Here is a 20,069-nt window from a genome sequence, read left to right as displayed (position 1 = left end):
GGATGATGGATGGATGGATGGATGATGGATGGATGGATGGATGATGGATGGATGGATGATGGATGGATGATGGATGAATGGATGGATGGATGGATGGATGGATGATGGATGGATGATGGATGGATGATGGATGGATTGATGATGGATGGATTGATGATGGATGGATGGATGATGGATGGATTTGATGATGGATGGATGATGGATGGATGATGGATGGATGGATGGATGGATGGATGATGGATGAATGGATGAATGGATGATGGATGGATGATGGATGGATGGATGGATGGATGGATGGATGGATGGATGATGGATGATGGATGGATGGATGGATGATGGATGGATGATGGATGATGGATGGATGGATGATGGATGGATGGATGGATGGATGGATGGATGATGGATGGATGGATGGATGATGGATGGATGGATGGTGGATGGATGGATGGATGATGGATGGATGGATGGATGATGGATGGATGATGGATGAATGGGTGGATGGATGATGGATGGATGATGGATGGATGGATGATGGATGGATGATGGATGGATGGATGGATGACGGATGGATGATGGATGGATGGATGGATGATGGATGGATGGATGGATGATGGATGGATGAATGGATGGATGATGGATGGATGGATGATGATGGATGATGATGGATGATGGATGGATGGATGATGATGGATGGATGGATGACGGATGGATGGATGGATGGTGGATGGATGGATGGATGATGGATGGATGGATGGATGATGGATGGATGATGGATGAATGGGTGGATGGATGATGGATGGATGATGGATGGATGGATGATGGATGGATGATGGATGGATGGATGGATGGATGACGGATGGATGATGGATGGATGGATGGATGATGGATGGATGGATGGATGATGGATGGATGAATGGATGGATGATGGATGGATGGATGATGATGGATGATGGAGGGATGATGGATGGATGGATGGATGGATGGATGGATGACGGATGGATGATGGATGGATGGATGGATGATGGATGGATGGATGGATGATGGATGGATGAATGGATGGATGATGGATGGATGGATGATGATGGATGATGATGGATGATGGATGGATGGATGATGATGGATGGATGGATGATGATGATGGATGGATGGATGGATTGATGGATGAATGGATGATGGATGGATGGATGGATGAATGATGGATGGATGGATGGATGAATGGATGATGGATGGATGGATAGATGATGGATGGATGATGGATGGATGATGGATGGATGGATGGATGATGGATGGATGATGGATGATGAATGATGAATGAATGGATGGATGGATGGATGGATGGATGAATGATGGATGGATAGATGGATGGATGGATGATGGATGGATGGATGATGGATGATGGATGATGATGGATGATGGATGGATGATGAATGGATGATGAATGATGGATGAATGGATGATGGATGGATGGATGGATGAATGATGGATGGATGGATGATGGATGGATGGATGAATGGATGATGGATGGATGATGGATGGATGGATGATGGATGGATGATGGATGGATGATGGATGGATGAATGGATGATGGATAGATGATGAATGGATGATGGATGAATGGATGAATGGATGATGGATGGATGATGGATGGATGGATGAATGAATGATGAATGATGGTTAACCCTCAACCCTTTATAGATTCTAACAGCTTCACTTCTTGTAATAGATTTCAGACTCCTTATTGCTGCCGTACTTTTATTTTGCAAAGTAAACAGGAAGTAGACTCTTCAGGCGGAACAAGCCCACGTTGACAACCTAGAGCGTTTGCGGTTGCTAAGCAACAAGTAACGGCAAAGCTGCATTTGTTGTTGATTTGAAACAGAACTGGAACCACAATCAGAACCGGATCGCTCTAACAGAGCCGGCCCTTGAGAGAACCCGTCTGTTTGGGTCAGAAGATCCCAGATTTTCAGGTTTTGTCAGATGAATGTTTTAGAGGTTTCTGACATGTTTCACAGTCCAGGACAAAAATAAAGCAATAATGATGATGATGGTTCCGGTTCTGCAGTAAACACTGGAATGAAACTGGTTCATCTCCAACCGGCTAGAACTGGGCCAGCAAATGGGTCGGAAGCAAACAGAAGAAATCTGTCAGGTTTCTGTGGTTCTGCTCTAACAGGTTTTATTTTTCACGTTTGAACAAAGTGGATCAGCTGAAAATATGATGGATAATAAAACAGGAATAAAACTAATAATCAATTCTAGTATTATTATTGGATGACTGCTGGGCACCTTCTAGGGTTAAACTACACGCTGGTCTCATCTCCACTAGAGGCAGCAACGTCTCCTCTGATCAGAATCAGGCTCGTTGCGCTTTGACCTCTGACCTCCATGAGGCAGTCACAGCTTCATCACCTGCAGAAGAAGCAGAACTCTGATGCTCATCTAGTCAGACCATATGCCGCCAGTGGGCTTCAATTCAGGATTCAGTCAGACCCTGACTGACCTGACCCGGACCGGTCCGACCCGGCGTCTCGCTCCCTCAGAGCAGTCGCTATTAAAGGGTCCAGAGATCAGAGGGTTTCCCAGCAGAATCTTTGTCTTTGGACCTGGATCCAGTCTGAGAGGTTTTTAGTTCTGCTAATAGTTTCTCTGATCGATGGTTCTGTTCAAAGCGCTGACTGAATGAAATCCTCCTGATGCCGGTTCTGATGCTCTGAGGTTCTGATCCTCTGAGGTTCTGATGCTCTGAGGTTCTGATCCTCTGAGGTTCTGATGCTCTGAGGTTCTGATCCACTGAGGTTCTGATGCTCTGAGGTTCTGATCCTCTGAGGTTCTGATGCTCTGAGGTTCTGATCCACTGAGGTTCTGATCCTCTGAGGTTCTGATGCTCTGAGGTTCTGATCCACTGAGGTTCTGATGCTCTGAGGTTCTGATCCACTGAGGTTCTGATCCACTGAGGTTCTGATCCTCTGAGGTTCTGATGCTCTGAGGTTCTGATCCACTGAGGTTCTGATGCTCTGAGGTTCTGATGCTCTGAGGTTCTGATCCACTGAGGTTCTGATGCTCTGAGGTTCTGATCCTCTGAGGTTCTGATCCACTGAGGTTCTGATCCACTGAGGTTCTGATGCTCTGAGGTTCTGATCCACTGAGGTTCTGATCCTCTGAGGTTCTGATGCTCTGAGGTTCTGATCCACTGAGGTTCTGATCCTCTGAGGTTCTGATCCACTGAGGTTCTGATGCTCTGAGGTTCTGATCCACTGAGGTTCTGATGCTCTGAGGTTCTGATCCACTGAGGTTCTGATGCTCTGAGGTTCTGATCCTCTGAGGTTCTGATGCTCTGAGGTTCTGATCCACTGAGGTTCTGATGCTCTGAGGTTCTGATCCACTGAGGTTCTGATCCACTGAGGTTCTGATGCTCTGAGGTTCTGATCCTCTGAGGTTCTGATGCTCTGAGGTTCTGATGCTCTGAGGTTCTGATCCACTGAGGTTCTGATGCTCTGAGGTTCTGATCCTCTGAGGTTCTGATCCTCTGAGGTTCTGATGCTCTGAGGTTCTGATGCTCTGAGGTTCTGATCCACTGAGGTTCTGATTTTAATGAGGTTCTTATTCTAATGAGGTTCTGATTTTAATGAGGTTTTGATTCTAATGAGGTTCTGAGGACTGATATTTGTATCAAAATGGATCCCAGAACTGGAGGGGTTACTGTTACGAACATTCAAATATCTGCTTGGTTCTACGCAGATTCTGTTGGGTTTTGTCCCATAGACCAACAGAACCAAACCCGGAGGTGACGGAGCCCCAGCCGGGCCTCTGCCCCACCCTGGGTGCTGGGGGGGGGGGGGGGGGGGGGGGGGGTCTAGGCTCTGTAACCTTTTTACAAGCAGACAAACAGGCGGCCCGCTTTCAGAACCTAATTTTATTGGTCATAAAAACAAGCGCTCCTTTCTTCATCAACACATTTTAAGTATAAAATCGTCATCATCACTTATTTCCCTTATCGACCAAAATAAACCGGACAGAACCAGTCCCAAGAACCACAGCAAACCATCAGACTGATGATGGATAACCTGTTCTGGTCTAACTGGGTCACAGAATCGGCTGGTTCCTCCCAGCCGGAAATGGATCTGTGTTTCTCGGACCGGTACCACGCTGCTTCCATCTGGGCCCAGTCCAGAACCAGTTATCAGGTTTGATGAGGAAATGGGTCACGGTTCCTGGGTACTCCTGTAGCCTCCAGTCCGTCTAGAAGGTTCTGAACTTTTTGCCAATTGGACCAAGTGGAATGGAAGGTTCCTTTAATCTGGTTCCTGCAGACTCAGGGAATCAGTCCTGCTTTGGTCCAGTTCCTGATTTCATTTGATGTTTTCATGTCAAGATGGATCAACTGGATCCAGTCTTCATGCTGGACCACCGATTTCACCGGTTCTGGTACCATAAAACTGGTTCTGGTACCATAAAAATGGTTCTGGTGCCATAAAACCGGTTCTGGTGCCATAAAACTGGTTCTGGTGTGAGCAGAGGAAAGATCCTTTTATCAAGGGCTTAACTTAGGAGAGGGATCAAACTGGACTGAATTGGTTTAAACTGGGTTGAACTGGGCTGAACTGAACGGGGCTGAATTGGACTTAACTGGGCTGAACTCGACTGAACTGGGCTGAACTAAGCTGAACTGGGTTAAACTGGGTTGAACTGGGCTGACCTGAACTGGACTGAACTGGTCTGGACTGGGCCCACTCAGACCTTCTGTCTGCAGCAGGTCCACCATCACATGAAATCATTTTTTAATCAAACATATTTTCCCTCCACCCATCAAGCAAAGTGTCTAAGTTAGCATGAGAGCAAACCGGCTGGAACCGGCCGCAGCGATTGTCCCTTTTGTTCGATTCCCGCCGCTGGCTGGTATCGGTTCTGGTCCGGCAGATCTAGTCGCCCCGTTTCAGATGCTGTCATAGTCGGAATCCCTCCTCCTGGACTCAGTGACCCACTCGGCTACGAAAAACGTGACGGATCCCAGGAAGCCGACAATGACGAGGATGAGCAGCTGCCAGTGGAGCAGCAGGAAGTTACTGTAGAAGAAGGCCACGGCGGCCATGATGGACTGCAGGGAAGAGGAACAGAGACCGTTAGTCAGAACCACATTTTACCCGGAGTGACCCGTCCCCGGACCCATCACCTGGATGAACTTGAAGACGGCGAAGGCGGGGGCGCTGTTGTCTGGAAAGGTGAAGCCGATGATGCTGAGGAGCTGCGTGTTGAAGCAGCTGTCGCCCAGACCCAGCAGGAAGCTGCAGAACAGCGCCACCCCGACGCTGGAAACCAAGAAGAACGGGTTCAGAACGGCCAACAGGTCCAAACCCGCAGGGGGGTAACAGCGACCCAATTGTTGGTTCTGTCCAGTCTCTCCATTCTAAGGCAGCCGGAGAGACCTGACTGAACCAGAACCTGCAGAGAAGCGCGTTCTCCGTGTCCTCCTACCTGGGTGTGATGAAAGCCTTCAGATCCGTCCCGCCTTCTGGTGCCAGCGGAGCATCGCTGGCGATGTTCAGGAAAATCAGGAAGAAGGCAACAAAGTGAGTGATGAGTCCCAGCAGCACCACGGGGTTCCTCCCAAAGCGCTTGTTTTTATTCAGCATCCCGAAGACGCCCCCTCCTGGACAGAAACAAGGTGGCAAAGAGTGGGACGCTGCAGACCGCCTCTCTGCAGAGCTTCAGCAGCAACGGCAGCTCACCCAGGATCTCTCCAATGCCGATACAGATTCCAGAGAGACCGATCAGACTCTTGGCATCGGACCCAAAGCGAGTCATGGCTCCGATACAGGTCCCATACACACCGCTGTAGAAGGTCAGCTCCAGACCTGGGAGAGAACATCTGGTTATCATCCACCTGGCAGGACATCAATCAGTCTGTCCACCAATCAAAGGCAGGAAGCAAAGGAGCTGCTGAGTTTAACATGAAGAAAAAAATCTACAGAAAATGTTTTTATACAGATTGAGGCTGACGCCCCTCCCCAGCTCGGCCAGAAGGGGGCAGCACTGGTTATGTCAAGCAGAACAGACGGGGCGGGTTTATAATGCTGAGGTGTTCCTCCAGGTTCACCCACCTGTGTATCCGATGGAGACGCTCAGCAGCAGCATCTCTTTGGTCACAGATATTTTACAGGCTTGAACTGGAAAGGAAAGCAGAAGGTAAGGAGCAGCAGTGGGAGCAGTGGGAGCAGTGGGAGGTGCTTCAGTGATCCTACCAAAAGCATCCAGAGCCTGGGAGCATAGACCCGCCTGGCAGGAGCTGCAGAGACAGAAGAACCACAGTTTTCCTTCATCCACATTTTATTCTTCATGTTTTCCAGGAAACGTTTTGCTCTAAAGCCGCATCCCTCAGTCTGAGACAAATGTCTGACGATGGGACAATCCGTGTTCTGTCCTTTCCCCAACAGAGGGACACATCTTCCCCCATCACCAGAATCCTCCTCAGGAGGAACAAACCCACCGACAGAGAACAGCTAGGCTCAGTCAGGTTTTGGTTGGTCTGTATAACTTGGGAACTTGTCTTGTTCCACATGTAGGTTCTGACCTGGATCCTATAATGACAGCTGAGGCGGTCACGGCGTGTAGCAGCCCGGGCCTCCACCTCAGCTACACATTATGGCGGGACTGGACCGTGAACTAGACTGGACCCAGACTGGACCTGGAGCTAGACTGGACCTGGTGCTAAACTGGACCTGGAGCTAGACTGGACCTGGTGCTGGACCTGGTGCTAGACTGGACCCAGGCTGGACCTGGACCTGGAGCTAGACTGGACCTGGAGCTAGACTGGACCTGGTGCTAGACTGGACCGTGAACTAGATTGGACCTGGAGCTAGACTGGACCTGGACCCAGACTGGACCTGCAGCTAGACTGGACCCGGAGCTTGACTGGACCTGTTGCTAGACTGGACCTGGAGCTAGACTGGACCTGGAGCTAGACTGGACCTGGTGCTAGACTGGACCCAGGCTGGACCTGGACCTGGAGCTAGACTGGACCTGGTGCTAGACTGGACCGTGAACTAGACTGGACCTGGAGCTAGACTGGACCTGGTGCCTGACTGGAACTGGAGCTAGACTGGACCTGGTGCTAGACTGGACCGTGAACTAGACTGGACCTGGAGCTAGACTGGACCTGGTGCTAGACTGGACCCACGCTGGACCTGGTGCTAGACTGGACCTGGAGCTAGACTGGACCTGGTGCTAGACTGGACCCACGCTGGACCTGGTGCTAGACTGGACCTGGTGCTAGACTGGACCTGGAGCTAGGCTGGACCTGGTGCTAGACTGGACCTGGTGCTAGACTGGACCTGGTGCTAGACTGGACCTGGTGCTAGACTGGACCTGGAGCTAGACTGGACCTGGAGCTAGAATGGACCTGGTGCTAGACTGGACCTGGAGCTAGACTGGACCTGGAGCTAGACTGGACCTGGAGCTAGACTGGACCTGGTGCTAGACTGGACCTGGTGCTAGACTGGACCTGGTGCTAAACTGGATCTGGAGCTAGACTGGACCTGGAGCTAGACTGGACCTGGTGCTGGACCTGGTGCTAGACTGGACCTGGTGCTAGACTTGACCTGGAGCTAGACTGGACCTGGTGCTGGACCTGGTGCTAGACCGGACCTGGAGCTAGACCGGACCTGGTGCTAGACCGGACCTGGTGCTAGACCGGACCTGGAGCTAGACTGGACCTGGAGCTAGACCGGACCTGGAGCTAGACCGCACGTGGAGCTAGACTGGACGTGGAGCTAGACTGGACCTGGAGCTAGACTGGACCTGGAGCTAGACTGGACCTGGTGCTAGACCGGACCTGGAGCTAGACTGGACGTGGAGCTAGACTGGACCTGGAGCTAGACTGGACCTGGAGCTAGACTGGACCTGGTGCTAGACCGGACCTGGAGCTAGACTGGACCTGGAGCTAGACTGGACCTGGAGCTAGACTGGACCTGGTGCTAGACCGGACCTGGAGCTAGACTGGACCTGGAGCTAGACCGGACCTGGAGCTAGACTGGACCTGGAGCTAGACTGGACCTGGAGCTAGACTGGACCTGGAGCTAGACTGGACCTGGTGCTAGACTGGACCTGGAACTTGACCGGAAATGGAACTTGACCGGACCTGGAGCTAGACCGGACCTGGAGCTAGACCGGACCTGGAGCTAGACCGGACCTGGAGCTAGACTGGATCTGGTGCTAGACTGGACCCAGGCTGGACCTGGACCTGGTGCTAGACTGGACCTGGAGCTTGACTGGACCTGGAGCTAGACTGGACCTGGAGCTAGACTGGACCTATGCTGGAGCTAGAGCAGGAAACCCACCACAACTAGAAAACTCAGGACGACCCGAGTGAACCAGGACACTGTCAAGCATTGATCCCTTTGACAATGTAGACATAAAGCAGGCTGTTAATGCAGACTTATTGTAAACTGTTAATGCAGACTGTTAAGGTAGACTGTAGACACAGAAGCTGCTGGCATCATACAGCCACCACCATGCCTGTTTGTAGGGATAATGTTCTGATTCTGACCATTTAGAAGCAACGTGTCTTTCTCAGATTCCACTCTCTGCTCCTTTCTGGCTCAGCTCAGTTGCAAACCAGCGTTAGACATTAGTGAAAACCAAAGCTAACTGCATCTGCAGGTCACCAGCGAGCTAAGCTCCAGGTTCTGTGAAGTGCTAAGCTGCTCTGCAGTAAAGACCATGAAGGATGGAGGAGGCGTTGGTGGGCGGGGAACCGTTTTCATTAACTCCATAACGTTGCTGCTCTGCTGGGCAGAGAGGAGCAAACCCAGATTCTGGGAGTTCGGCAGAAGAGCTTCAGCCATTTATCTCTCCCTCTGCCTGGGCTTTGGGTCTGAGAACACCTAAACGACCTGTGGTCAATCAGAAGCTCACCTGTCTGTGGAGCCGTCTGCAGAGTCTGTCTGCAGCAGAGACTCTGTCACCTCAGAACGTGAAGAGGCCTCCGGGTCGGGCTTCCGGATCAGGAAAAACAGGAAGCAGCCAACTAAGCTAATGACAGTGAGCGAGATGAAGACGGTCCTGCGGTCCATGTCTGAGAGAGAGGTGAGTCAGATGGTTGTGATGAGCTGAAGGCTGAGTCAGAGCAGCATGAGAGCTGGTTTCCTACCAGAGATGCGCTCGTGTCCTTGCCAGGCGAGGTAGATGTAGAGGTTCCCGAAGAACAAACTGTAGAGAGAAAGAAGCTCATTAAACCAGCAAACAACGTAAATATGGACGAAAACCTGAGGTCTGCTTCATCAAGCAACTTTTAAAAAATCTAGCCTAAAGTTGGAAACTCTTCAGTTTCATAAAAGCTGCTGTGAATTAATTTAATTAACTCTAACTCAGAGTTTAGCACGTGAGCAACAAGGATGAAAAGCCATTATCATTGGACCCCCGAATCGACGAGTCACCGTGACAACAGGAAGTGCCTATTTCACCCTACTAGAACCACAGATTTAATAAAGAAATTAAAACGATTGAAGAATGTGTTTAAAAGACAGAAACAGCGCTACAGCTGTACAGGAGCGGAAGATGGTGGAGGAGAAGATTGTTGCTCAAGTTAAGGCGAAGGTTTATATGAAGTGGGCTATGGCAAGCCGTTTTTACATTTATTAAAAGCACTCTCCTCTCTGTTGTTCCATTTGTAGATCAGTAAAATAAGATCCTTTAATATCAAATTGACCTAGTCAGAACTGTAATAACATATTTTCTAAATTACATTTTTGTAGCAAAAAGTAAAAACTAAATTATCCCACCAGGAATTAAGTTTTATATACCTAGAAATATTTACACATTTTAACCTTCATCAGCTTGATTAAATGTTTATTTATCAAGTTTGAAACATATTCAGGCAAACAAATACATATAAAAACAGCTTCTCATAGTTTGTTGTGACCATGATAACATTACAGGTGTTTTTCTTGAATGATGGTGGATCAATGTATCTATTTAGGAGAAATCACCTGTCAGCAGGTGGAGATGAAGTCTAGAATCCTTGTTCTATCAGGTAGGACCTGTTCATGGCCTCATGGGTTCTTCCTCATGTTGAGGTAGGACCTGTTCCTCGTCTCATGGGTTCCTCCTCATGTTGAGGTAGGACCTGTTCATGGCCTCATGGGTTCTTCCTCATGTTGAGGTAGGACCTGTTCCTCATCTCATGGGTTCCTCCTCATGTTGAGGTAGGACCTGTTCCTCGTCTCATGGGTTCCTCCTCATGTTGAGGTAGGACCTGTTCCTCGTCTCATGCGTTCCTCCTCATGTTGAGGTAGGACCTGTTCATGGCCTCATGGGTTCTTCCTCATGTTGAGGTAGGACCTGTTCCTCGTCTCATGGGTTCCTCCTCATGTTGAGGTAGGACCTGTTCATGGCCTCATGGGTTCCTCCTCATGTTGAGGTAGGACCTGTTCATGGCCTCATGGGTTCTTCCTCATGTTGAGGTAGGACCTGTTCCTCGTCTCATGGGTTCCTCCTCATGTTGAGGTAGGACCTGTTCATGGCCTCATGGGTTCCTCCTCATGTTGAGGTAGGACCTGTTCATGGCCTCATGGGTTCTTCCTCATGTTGAGGTAGGACCTGTTCCTCGTCTCATGGGTTCCTCCTCATGTTGAGGTAGGACCTGTTCCTCGTCTCATGGGTTCCTCCTCATGTTGAGGTAGGACCTGTTCCTCGTCTCATGCGTTCCTCCTCATGTTGAGGTAGGACCTTTTCATCGCCTCATGGGTTCCTCCTCGTGTTGAGGTAGGACCTGTTCCTCGTCTCATGGGTTCCTCCTCATGTGGAGGTAGGACCTGTTCATCGCCTCATGGGTTCCCCCTCATGTTGAGGTAGGACATGTTAATTGTCTCATGGGTTCCTCCTCATGTTGAGGTAGGACCTGTTCATCGCCTCATGGGTTCCTCCTCATGTTGAGGTAGGACATGTTCATCGTCTCATGGGTTCCTCCTCATGTTGAGGTAGGACATGTTCATTGTCTCATGGGTTCCTCCTCATGTTGAGGTAGGACCTGTTCATCGCCTCATGGGTTCCTCCTCATGTTGAGGTAGGACCTGTTCATCATCTCATGGGTTCCTCCTCATGTTGAGGTAGAACCTGTTCATCGTCTCATGGGTTCTTCCTCATCATGGGTTCCTCCTCATGTTGAGGTAAGACCTGTTCATCGCCTCATGGGTTCCTCCTCATGTTGAGGTAGGACCTGTTCATCGCCTCATGGGTTCCTCCTCATGTTGAGGTAGAACCTGTTCATCGTCTCATGGGTTCTTCCTCATCATGGGTTCCTCATCATGTTGAGGTAGAACCTGTTCATCGTCTCATGGGTTCTTCCTCATCATGGGTTCCTCCTCATGTTGAGGTAAGACCTGTTCATCGCCTCATGGGTTCCTCCTCATGTTGAGGTAGGACCTGTTCATCGCCTCATGGGTTCCTCCTCATGTTGAGGTAGGACCTGTTCATCGCCTCATGGGTTCCTCCTCATGTTGAGGTAGAACCTGTTCATCGTCTCATGGGTTATTCCTCGCCATGGGTTCCTCTTCATGTTGAGCTAGAACCTGTTCATCGTCTCATGGGTTCTTCCTCATCATGGGTTCCTCCTCATGTTGAGGTAAGACCTGTTCATCGCCTCATGGGTTCCTCCTCATGTTGAGGTAGGACCTGTTCATCGCCTCATGGGTTCCTCCTCATGTTGAGGTAGGACCTGTTCATCGCCTCATGGGTTCCTCCTCATGTTGAGGTAGGACCTGTTCATCGCCTCATGGGTTCCTCCTCATGTTGAGGTAGAACCTGTTCATTATCTCATGGGTTCTTCCTCATCCTGGGTTCTTCCTCATGTTGAGGTAGAACCTGTTCATCATCTCATGGGTTCTTCCTCATCATGGGTTCCTCCTCATGTTGAGGTAGGACCTGTTCATCGCCTCATGGGTTCCTCCTCATGTTGAGGTAGGACCTGTTCATCGCCTCATGGGTTCCTCCTCATGTTGAAGTAGGACCTGTTCATCGCCTCATGGGTTCCTCCTCATGTTGAGGTAGGACCTGTTCATCGCCTCATGGGTTCCTCCTCATGTTGAGGTAGAACCTGTTCATCGCCTCATGGGTTCCTCCTCATGTTGAGGTAGGACCTGTTCATCGCCTCATGGGTTCCTCTTCATTTTGAGGTAGGACCTGTTCATCGCCTCATGGGTTCCTCCTCATGTTGAGGTAGGACCTGTTCATCGCCTCATGGGTTCCTCCTCATGTTGAGGTAGGACCTGTTCATGGCCTAGTAACTATGAACTTGGCCTAAGTTCTACTGTCAGCTTTACCTGAACTGCAGCAGCGACCAGAATATGCCGCTGTTCCTGCCGATGGTTCTGTCGGTGGAGTTTATGGTCAGAACGTTTCCCTGCGCCGTCCACAGAACTGGAGACCAGAGCAAAACATTAACACCACAACCAAGAGGCAGAGGAGCTTCTGGGTCGATTGGCGCCTCGCTCTACCTGCAGCAGCGATTCCCACCAACACAGACGCCGTGTAGAAGCTCCAGGTGAATGGGTGGATGAACATGGCGATGTAGCCGCTGTGAAGGATGATACAGAGACTTGTTAGCGCTCTGCTGCTACCCAGGAAGCTTCAGCTGTGTCACTGTGAGGAGACCAACCTGTACAACAGGCCGCTGAGGAACATGGAGACCTGGGGCCCAATGACCGTCACCACAGAGGGGGCCACCAGGTTGGATGCAGAGAAGACTCCATAAATGATGGCCATGCTGTCAGGGGAGAGGAAGCTGGTCAGAAACATCCTGAACCTTATCTGGTTGACCTTCAGATGAATGATCAGATGCCAGGAGACCTCGGTCAGGTGGATACAGTCACGCCCACTGTGCAAACATCTGCAGTTTTCTCTAAACAATCTAAACCATCAGGAGGTTCTTCATCCTTTACCATCATCATCAGAATGCTTCAGCTCCAACTTCTACATCCAAAACCAGAAAGGAGCATCTACGATGAAGCACAACCTGCATGGGATCCTAATGCTAAACAGGAAGCGGATGAAGTGGACTCCACCTTTCTTCTGGTAGCAGAGCTTTAAACCTGTTGCTCTCAGAGGAATGTTAGATCTTGGCTCCATGAAGGTCATAAGCTTCTCCATCTACCAGGCTAACTGCTAGCATGTCTGCTTCTATCAACGTTTACCATAATATCCTCCATTTTTCTTTTATCCTCTGCTTCTGATTACAGAGGTGTAGAAATGGATGGATGATGGATTGATGGATGGATGGATAGATGGATAGATGGATGGATGATAGATGGATGGATGATGGATTGATGGATGGATGGATGATAGATGGATGGATGATAGATGGATGGATGATGGATTGATGGATGGATGGATAGATGGATGGATGATAGATGGATGGATGATAGATGGATGGATGATAGATGGATGGATAGATGGATGGATGATAGATGGATGGATAGATGGATGGATGATAGATGGATGGATAGATGGATGGATGATAGATGGATGGATGATGGATTGATGGATGGATGATAGATGGATGGATGATGGATGGATGGATAGATGGATGGATGATAGATGGATGGATGATGGATGGATGATAGATGGATGATAGATGGATGGATGGATGGATGATGGATTGATGGATTGATGATAGATGGATGGATGATGGATTGATGGATGGATGGATATATGGATGGATGATAGATGGATGGATGATGGATTGATGGATGGATGATAGCTGGATGGATGGATGGATGATGGATGGATGATAGATGGATGGATGATAGATGAATGGATGGATGGATGATAGATGAATGGATGGATGGATGGATGGATGATAGATGGATGGATGATTGATGGATGGATGGATGATGGATGTAAGATTGATGATGGATGATAGATGGATGGATGATAGATGGATTATGGATCCATGGATAGATGATAGCTGGATGGATGGATGGATGATGGATGGATGGATGGATGATGGATGGATGGATGATAGCTGGATGGATGGATGATGGATGGATGGATGGATGGATGGATGATAGATGGATGGATGATAGATGAATGGATGGATGGATGATAGATGGATGGATGATGGATTGATGGATGGATGATAGATGGATGGATAGATGGATTGATGGATAGATGATAGATGGATTGATGGATGGATGGATGGATGATAGCTGGATGGATGGATGATGGATGGATTGATAGATGATAGATGGATGGATGGATTGATAGATGATAGCTGGATGGATGGATGGATGGATGGATGGATGATAGCTGGATGGATGATGGATGGATGGATGGATGATAGATGAATGGATGGATGGATGATTGATGGATGGATGATAGATGAATGGATGGATGATTGATGAAAGATGGATGAAAGATGGATGATGGATGATAGATGGATGGATGATAGATGGATTATGGATGGATAGATGATAGATGGATGATTGATGGATGGATGGATTGATAGATGATAGCTGGATGGATGATGGATGGATTGATAGATGATAGCTGGATGGATGGATGGATGGATGATGGATGGATGGATGATAGATGAATGGATGGATGGATGATAGATGAATGGATGGATGGATGATAGATGGATGGATGATTGATGGATGAAAGATGGATGATGGATGATAGATGGATGATTGATGGATGGATGGATGGATGATGGATGGATGATAGATGGATGGATGATAGATGAATGGATGGATGGATGGATGATAGATGAATGGATGGATGGATGGATGATAGATGGATGGATGATTGATGGATGGATGGATGATGGATGAAAGATGGATGATGGATGATAGATGGATTATGGATGCATGGATAGATGATAGCTGGATGGATGGATGGATGGATGGATGGATGGATGATGGATGGATGGATGGATGGATGGATGGATGATAGCTGGATGGATGGATGGATGATGGATGGATGGATGATAGCTGGATGGATGGATGATAGATGAATGGATGGATGGATGATAGATGGATGATAGATGGATGGATGATAGATGGATTATGGATGCATGGATAGATGATAGCTGGATGGATGGATGGATGGATGGATGGATAGATAGATGATAGCTGGATGGATGGATGGATGGATGATGGATGGATGGATAGATGATAGCTGGATGGATGGATGGATGGATGATGGATGGATGATAGCTGGATAGATGGATGGATGATGGATGGATGGATAGATGATAGCTGGATAGATGGATGGATGGATGGATAGATGATAGCTGGATGGATGGATGGATGATGGATGGATGGATGGATGATAGCTGGATAGATGGATGGATGGATGGATAGATGATAGCTGGATGGATGGATGGATGATGGATGGATGGATAGATGATAGCTGGATAGATGGATAGATGATGGATGGATGATTGATGGAAGGATTGATGGATGGATGGATGGATGATGGATGGATGGATGATTGATGGATGGATGGATGATTGATGGAAGGATGGATGATGGATGGATGGATGATGGATGGATGGATAGATGATAGCTGGATGGATGGATGGATGATTGATGGATGGATGGATGATTGATGGAAGGATTGATGGATGGATGGATGGATGGATGATTGATGGATGGATGATAGCTGGATGGATGGATGATTGATGGAAGGATGGATGATGGATGGATGATGGATGGATGGATGGAAGGATTGATGGAAGGATTGATGGATGGATGATGGATGGATGGATGGATAGATGATGGATGGATGGATGGAAGGATTGATGGAAGGATTGATGGATGGATGATGGATGGATGGATGGATAGATGATGGATGGATGGATGGAAGGATTGATGGAAGGATTGATGGATGGATGGATGGATGGATGATTGATGGAAGGATTGATGGATAGATGATATCTGGATGGATGGATGATTGATGGAAGGATGGATGGATGGATGATTGATGGATGATAGGTGGTTGGAGTTGGAGCACTGTCCATGGTGCTGGTTCCTCACAGACACCATGGTCCCTCCATGAGCCTCCCTACCAACAGCTTACCTGGTATAGCCGCTCCCATGAAACTCGGTGCTGTTGAAGCTCTTGATCACCGTTTGCTAAAAACACAAGAAGAAGAAACAGCAAGTAAGGGGGAGGAGCTCACTCTGCTGGTCCAGGACCAGCACATGGAAACTAACCCACCTCTATGTTTCCACATGTCTGAAAAGCAGTAAACATGAACATGAAGCCAAAGCCCAGGATGATGATGTTCAGGAGCTTCTTTCCTTCTGGACCCATTTTGAAAGATCTCTTCCAGTTAGGAGACGTCTGTGGAGAAGACAAGAAGTTCACAGAAGCTTTCTTCACATGGAGAAGCACAAATACTGGAACACAATCAAACACTGGCTATCTCCTCATGTTTACTGAAGTTTATTCATTTATTTATAACATCTACAACTAAAACTGCAACACCTGAAGCCAGAAGATTAACTTGGCTCTGCTACAATCATAGCAGCTACATGCTACCACCAGCTAAGGCTAAGCTAGCCCTGGAGAAGCTCTACTGTTTAATCATCTAGAGGGAGCCAAGATGGAGGCTGGAGAACCCAAAGCTCTCTCCCACTTCCTGTTCCTCCTGCTCCTCCTCCCAAACCACGGACCTCTATTTATTACCTGGATGGCAGAAAAAAGACAACCCATTGGCCGCCATGTTGGTGCTGATTAGACCCACCAGAACCCGGCTCAGACCTACCAGAACCCCGGCTCAGACCTACCAGAACCCCGGCTCAGACCTACCAGAACCCGGGCTCAGACCCACCAGAACCCGGGCTCAGACCCACCAGAACCCGGGCTCAGACCCACCAGAACCCGGCTCAGACCCACCAGAACCCGGGCTCAGAACCCGGGCTCAGACCCACCAGAACCCCTGCTCAGACCCACCAGAACCCCGGCTCAGACCCACCAGAACCCCGGCTCAGACCCACCAGAACCCCGGCACAGACCCACCAGAACCCGGGCTCAGACCCACCAGAGCCCGGGCTCAGATCTACCAGAACCCGACACAGACCCACCAGAACCCCGGCTCAGAACCACCAGAACCCGGCTCAGACCCACCAGAGCCCGGGCTCAGATCTATCAGAACCCCGGCACAGACCCACCAGAACCCCGGCTCAGACCCACCAGAACCCGGGCTCAGACCCACCAGAGCCCGGGCTCAGATCTACCAGAACCCGACACAGACCCACCAGAACCCCGGCTCAGAACCACCAGAACCCGGCTCAGACCCACCAGAGCCCGGGCTCAGATCTATCAGAACCCCGGCACAGACCCACCAGAACCCCGGCTCAGAACCACCAGAACCCGGCTCAGACCCACCAGAGCCCGGGCTCAGATCTACCAGAACCCGACACAGACCCACCAGAACCCCGGCTCAGAACCACCAGAACCCGGCTCAGACCCACCAGAGCCCGGGCTCAGATCTATCAGAACCCCGGCACAGACCCACCAGAACCCCGGCACAGACCCACCAGAACCCGGGCTCAGACCCACCAGAGCCCGGGCTCAGATCTACCAGAACCCGACACAGACCCACCAGAACCCCGGCTCAGAACCACCAGAACCCGGCTCAGACCCACCAGAGCCCGGGCTCAGATCTATCAGAACCCCGGCACAGACCCACCAGAACCCTGGGCTCAGACCCACCAGAACCCCGGCTCAGAACCACCAGAACCCGGCTCAGACCCACCAGAGCCCGGGCTCAGATCTACCAGAACCCGACACAGACCCACCAGAACCCCGGCTCAGAACCACCAGAACCCGGCTCAGACCCACCAGAACCCGGGCTCAGACCCACCAGAACCCCGGCTCAGAACCACCAGAACCCGACACAGACCCACCAGAACCCCGGCTCAGATCCACCAGAACCCCGGCACAGACCCACCAGAACCCGGGCTCAGACCCACCAGAGCCCGGGCTCAGATCCACCAGAACCTGGGCTCAGACCCACCAGAACCCAGGCTCTGACCCACCAGAACCCGGGCTCAGATCCACCAGAACCCAGGCTCAGATCCACCAGAACCCAGGCTCTGACCCACCAGAACCCGGGCTCAGATCCACCAGAACCCAGGCTCAGATCCACCAGAACCCGGGCTCAGATCCACCAGAACCCGGGCTCAGACCCACCAGAATCCGAGCTCACATATACCAGAACCCAGGCTCTGACCTACCAGAACCCCGACACAGACCCACCAGAACCCGGGCTCAGACCCACCAGAACCCCGACTCAGACCCACCAGAACCCGGCTCAGACCTACCAGAACCAGGCTCAGCTCGCTGGTTGAACCCGGCAGCGTGTCTTGGTCACTCGGTCTGCAGCTTCATGCCTTCCCGGGGGAGAACCGAACCTTTCAGGTCGGTGAGGAGAAGGAAACTCAACAGACTGGAAGTCATGTGACGGATCAGCTGATGAGCAAACAGCTTTCCTCAGCCTTCCTCCCACTGCTCCTCTTCCTCCTCCTCTTCTTCTTCTTCACTTTATTGGATGGTTGTAAACCCTGCAGATGCGCATTAGCGCCACCAGCTGGTTAGGAGCTGGAAAGCTTCAGTTTAAGCAGCAGGAGGTGAAGCTTTCTAGATGTTTCTCTTCTCATCCAGACTTCAGTTCTAACTACATGTTTCATCCTGACCTGGATGACTGAGAGTGAAAATCACTGATTATTCATCAGTTTTACTGTCTGAACTTTCAGTAATAATCTCTGTTAATGACTAATTTAAGACTTAAGACTAGGCTTAAAACTTTCCATTTCGATAAAGCTTATAGTTAAGGGGCTCAGGTTATCCTCAGCGATGTCTAAAGTTCAAACGTTTGTTACTTCAGTAGAAGTTTAGATCCTGCAGTTTAAAAACACTCTGGTAAAAGTTAAAGTATCAACCTGACCTCTTTACTCTAGTAAAAGTAAAAAAGTATGCGCTCCAAAAACTACTTAAAGTATAAAGTAACCTTTAATGAAAACAGCCAGATGCCACTTTATGAATTAAAGCTCAATTTTTGCCCTATTTCTCTAAATCCTCTGAGATAGGACCAAGGATGAGGGAGGTCTGGTTGGTCTCCGTCTCCAGATACGCTCTCGCCTGTGTCCGACCTTTCAGACATTTCAACATCTTTTTCTGAATCCCACATTGTAGCATGGCATAGACAATTCACGTTAGCAGTTTGAAGAACACCTGCTTGCTTCTGATGATTTCCTTTAGCTAACCAATGAATGTTTGGGTTCTACGACTCATCCAATCACACTAGTTTTCACTAGATGTGGGCGGAGCCAATGATCTGCATTGGATGGAGCACATGACGGGAAATAAAGATTTAGAAACATTAAACCGAAGCCATGAGTAACGAGTAACAATTGATTTAAAATGTAAGGAATAGAAAGTACAGATACTGGTGTGAAAATGTAATGATTAGAAGTCAGAAGTAGGAAGAAAAGTAAGTAATGGAGTAAAGTATAGATACCTAAAAAGTGTACTTAAGTACAGTAACAAAGTATTGTACTTTGTTACTTGAAACCTCAGGTTATCCTGAGTTATCTCTATAGTTCTGCTGCTATAGGCTTAGACTGCTGGAGGACATAGGGACCCCTTTTTCATCATTCTGCTTCATTCTATCTCTATTCTCCCACTCTGCAGAATCTGTTAGTTCAATCTCTGACCTTCTGCTCTCTTTGCTTTTTCTCATAGTAGCTTCATCTGGTCTGTTCCTGTTTGGCTGTGACTCCATCCTGGAGAGAAATATCAGCTGTGCTGATTGGCCTGTTTTTCAGTGTAGTCCTGTTTCTCTGACTGTGACTAACTGGATGTGCTCTCTTCATCCTCTGACATGGGAGCTGGTTTGGAGCTCGTCTGCCTGGCTGTGTGTTTCCTGGACGGGGCCGCCTGTGGAGCTGGTTGACAGTTGCCTTTTGTATCTATGCTTCTTTTTCTATGTCTGCTTCTGTCTGCTTGAACCCCAGTGGGCCTCAGCAGATGGCCGCTCACACTGAGCCTGGTTCTGCTGGAGGCTT

The 20,069-nt window shown here is 49.3% G+C and overlaps 2 protein-coding genes across 2 annotated transcripts; one reads left to right on the top strand and one right to left on the bottom strand.

Moving 5' to 3' along the window:
- Window positions 1-3,897: 3,897 nt before the first annotated feature.
- On the bottom strand, window positions 3,898-18,535 carry mfsd11 (major facilitator superfamily domain containing 11). Its single transcript, XM_038295269.1, has 14 exons — window positions 18,327-18,535; window positions 16,216-16,341; window positions 16,075-16,130; window positions 12,653-12,760; window positions 12,492-12,571; window positions 12,318-12,414; window positions 9,149-9,207; window positions 8,914-9,073; window positions 6,243-6,286; window positions 6,102-6,167; window positions 5,730-5,855; window positions 5,476-5,650; window positions 5,174-5,309; window positions 3,898-5,098 (listed from the first exon to the last, which is right to left on the bottom strand). The coding sequence occupies exons 2-14, from the start codon at window positions 16,309-16,311 to the stop codon at window positions 4,937-4,939; spliced, it is 1,365 nt and encodes a 454-aa protein (XP_038151197.1). The 5' UTR covers window positions 16,312-16,341; window positions 18,327-18,535; the 3' UTR covers window positions 3,898-4,936.
- LOC119789990 (extensin-like) lies at window positions 16,722-18,353 on the top strand. The gene has a single exon (XM_038295271.1). The coding sequence runs from the start codon at window positions 16,722-16,724 to the stop codon at window positions 18,351-18,353; it is 1,632 nt and encodes a 543-aa protein (XP_038151199.1).
- Window positions 18,536-20,069: the final 1,534 nt, after the last annotated feature.

The sequence above is a fragment of the Cyprinodon tularosa genome, unplaced genomic scaffold (assembly GCF_016077235.1).
Source record: "Cyprinodon tularosa strain WSP-4 unplaced genomic scaffold, ASM1607723v1 ctg352, whole genome shotgun sequence".
Lineage (NCBI taxonomy): Eukaryota > Metazoa > Chordata > Actinopteri > Cyprinodontiformes > Cyprinodontidae > Cyprinodon > Cyprinodon tularosa.
This window is presented reverse-complemented; position numbering and strand designations above follow the sequence as displayed.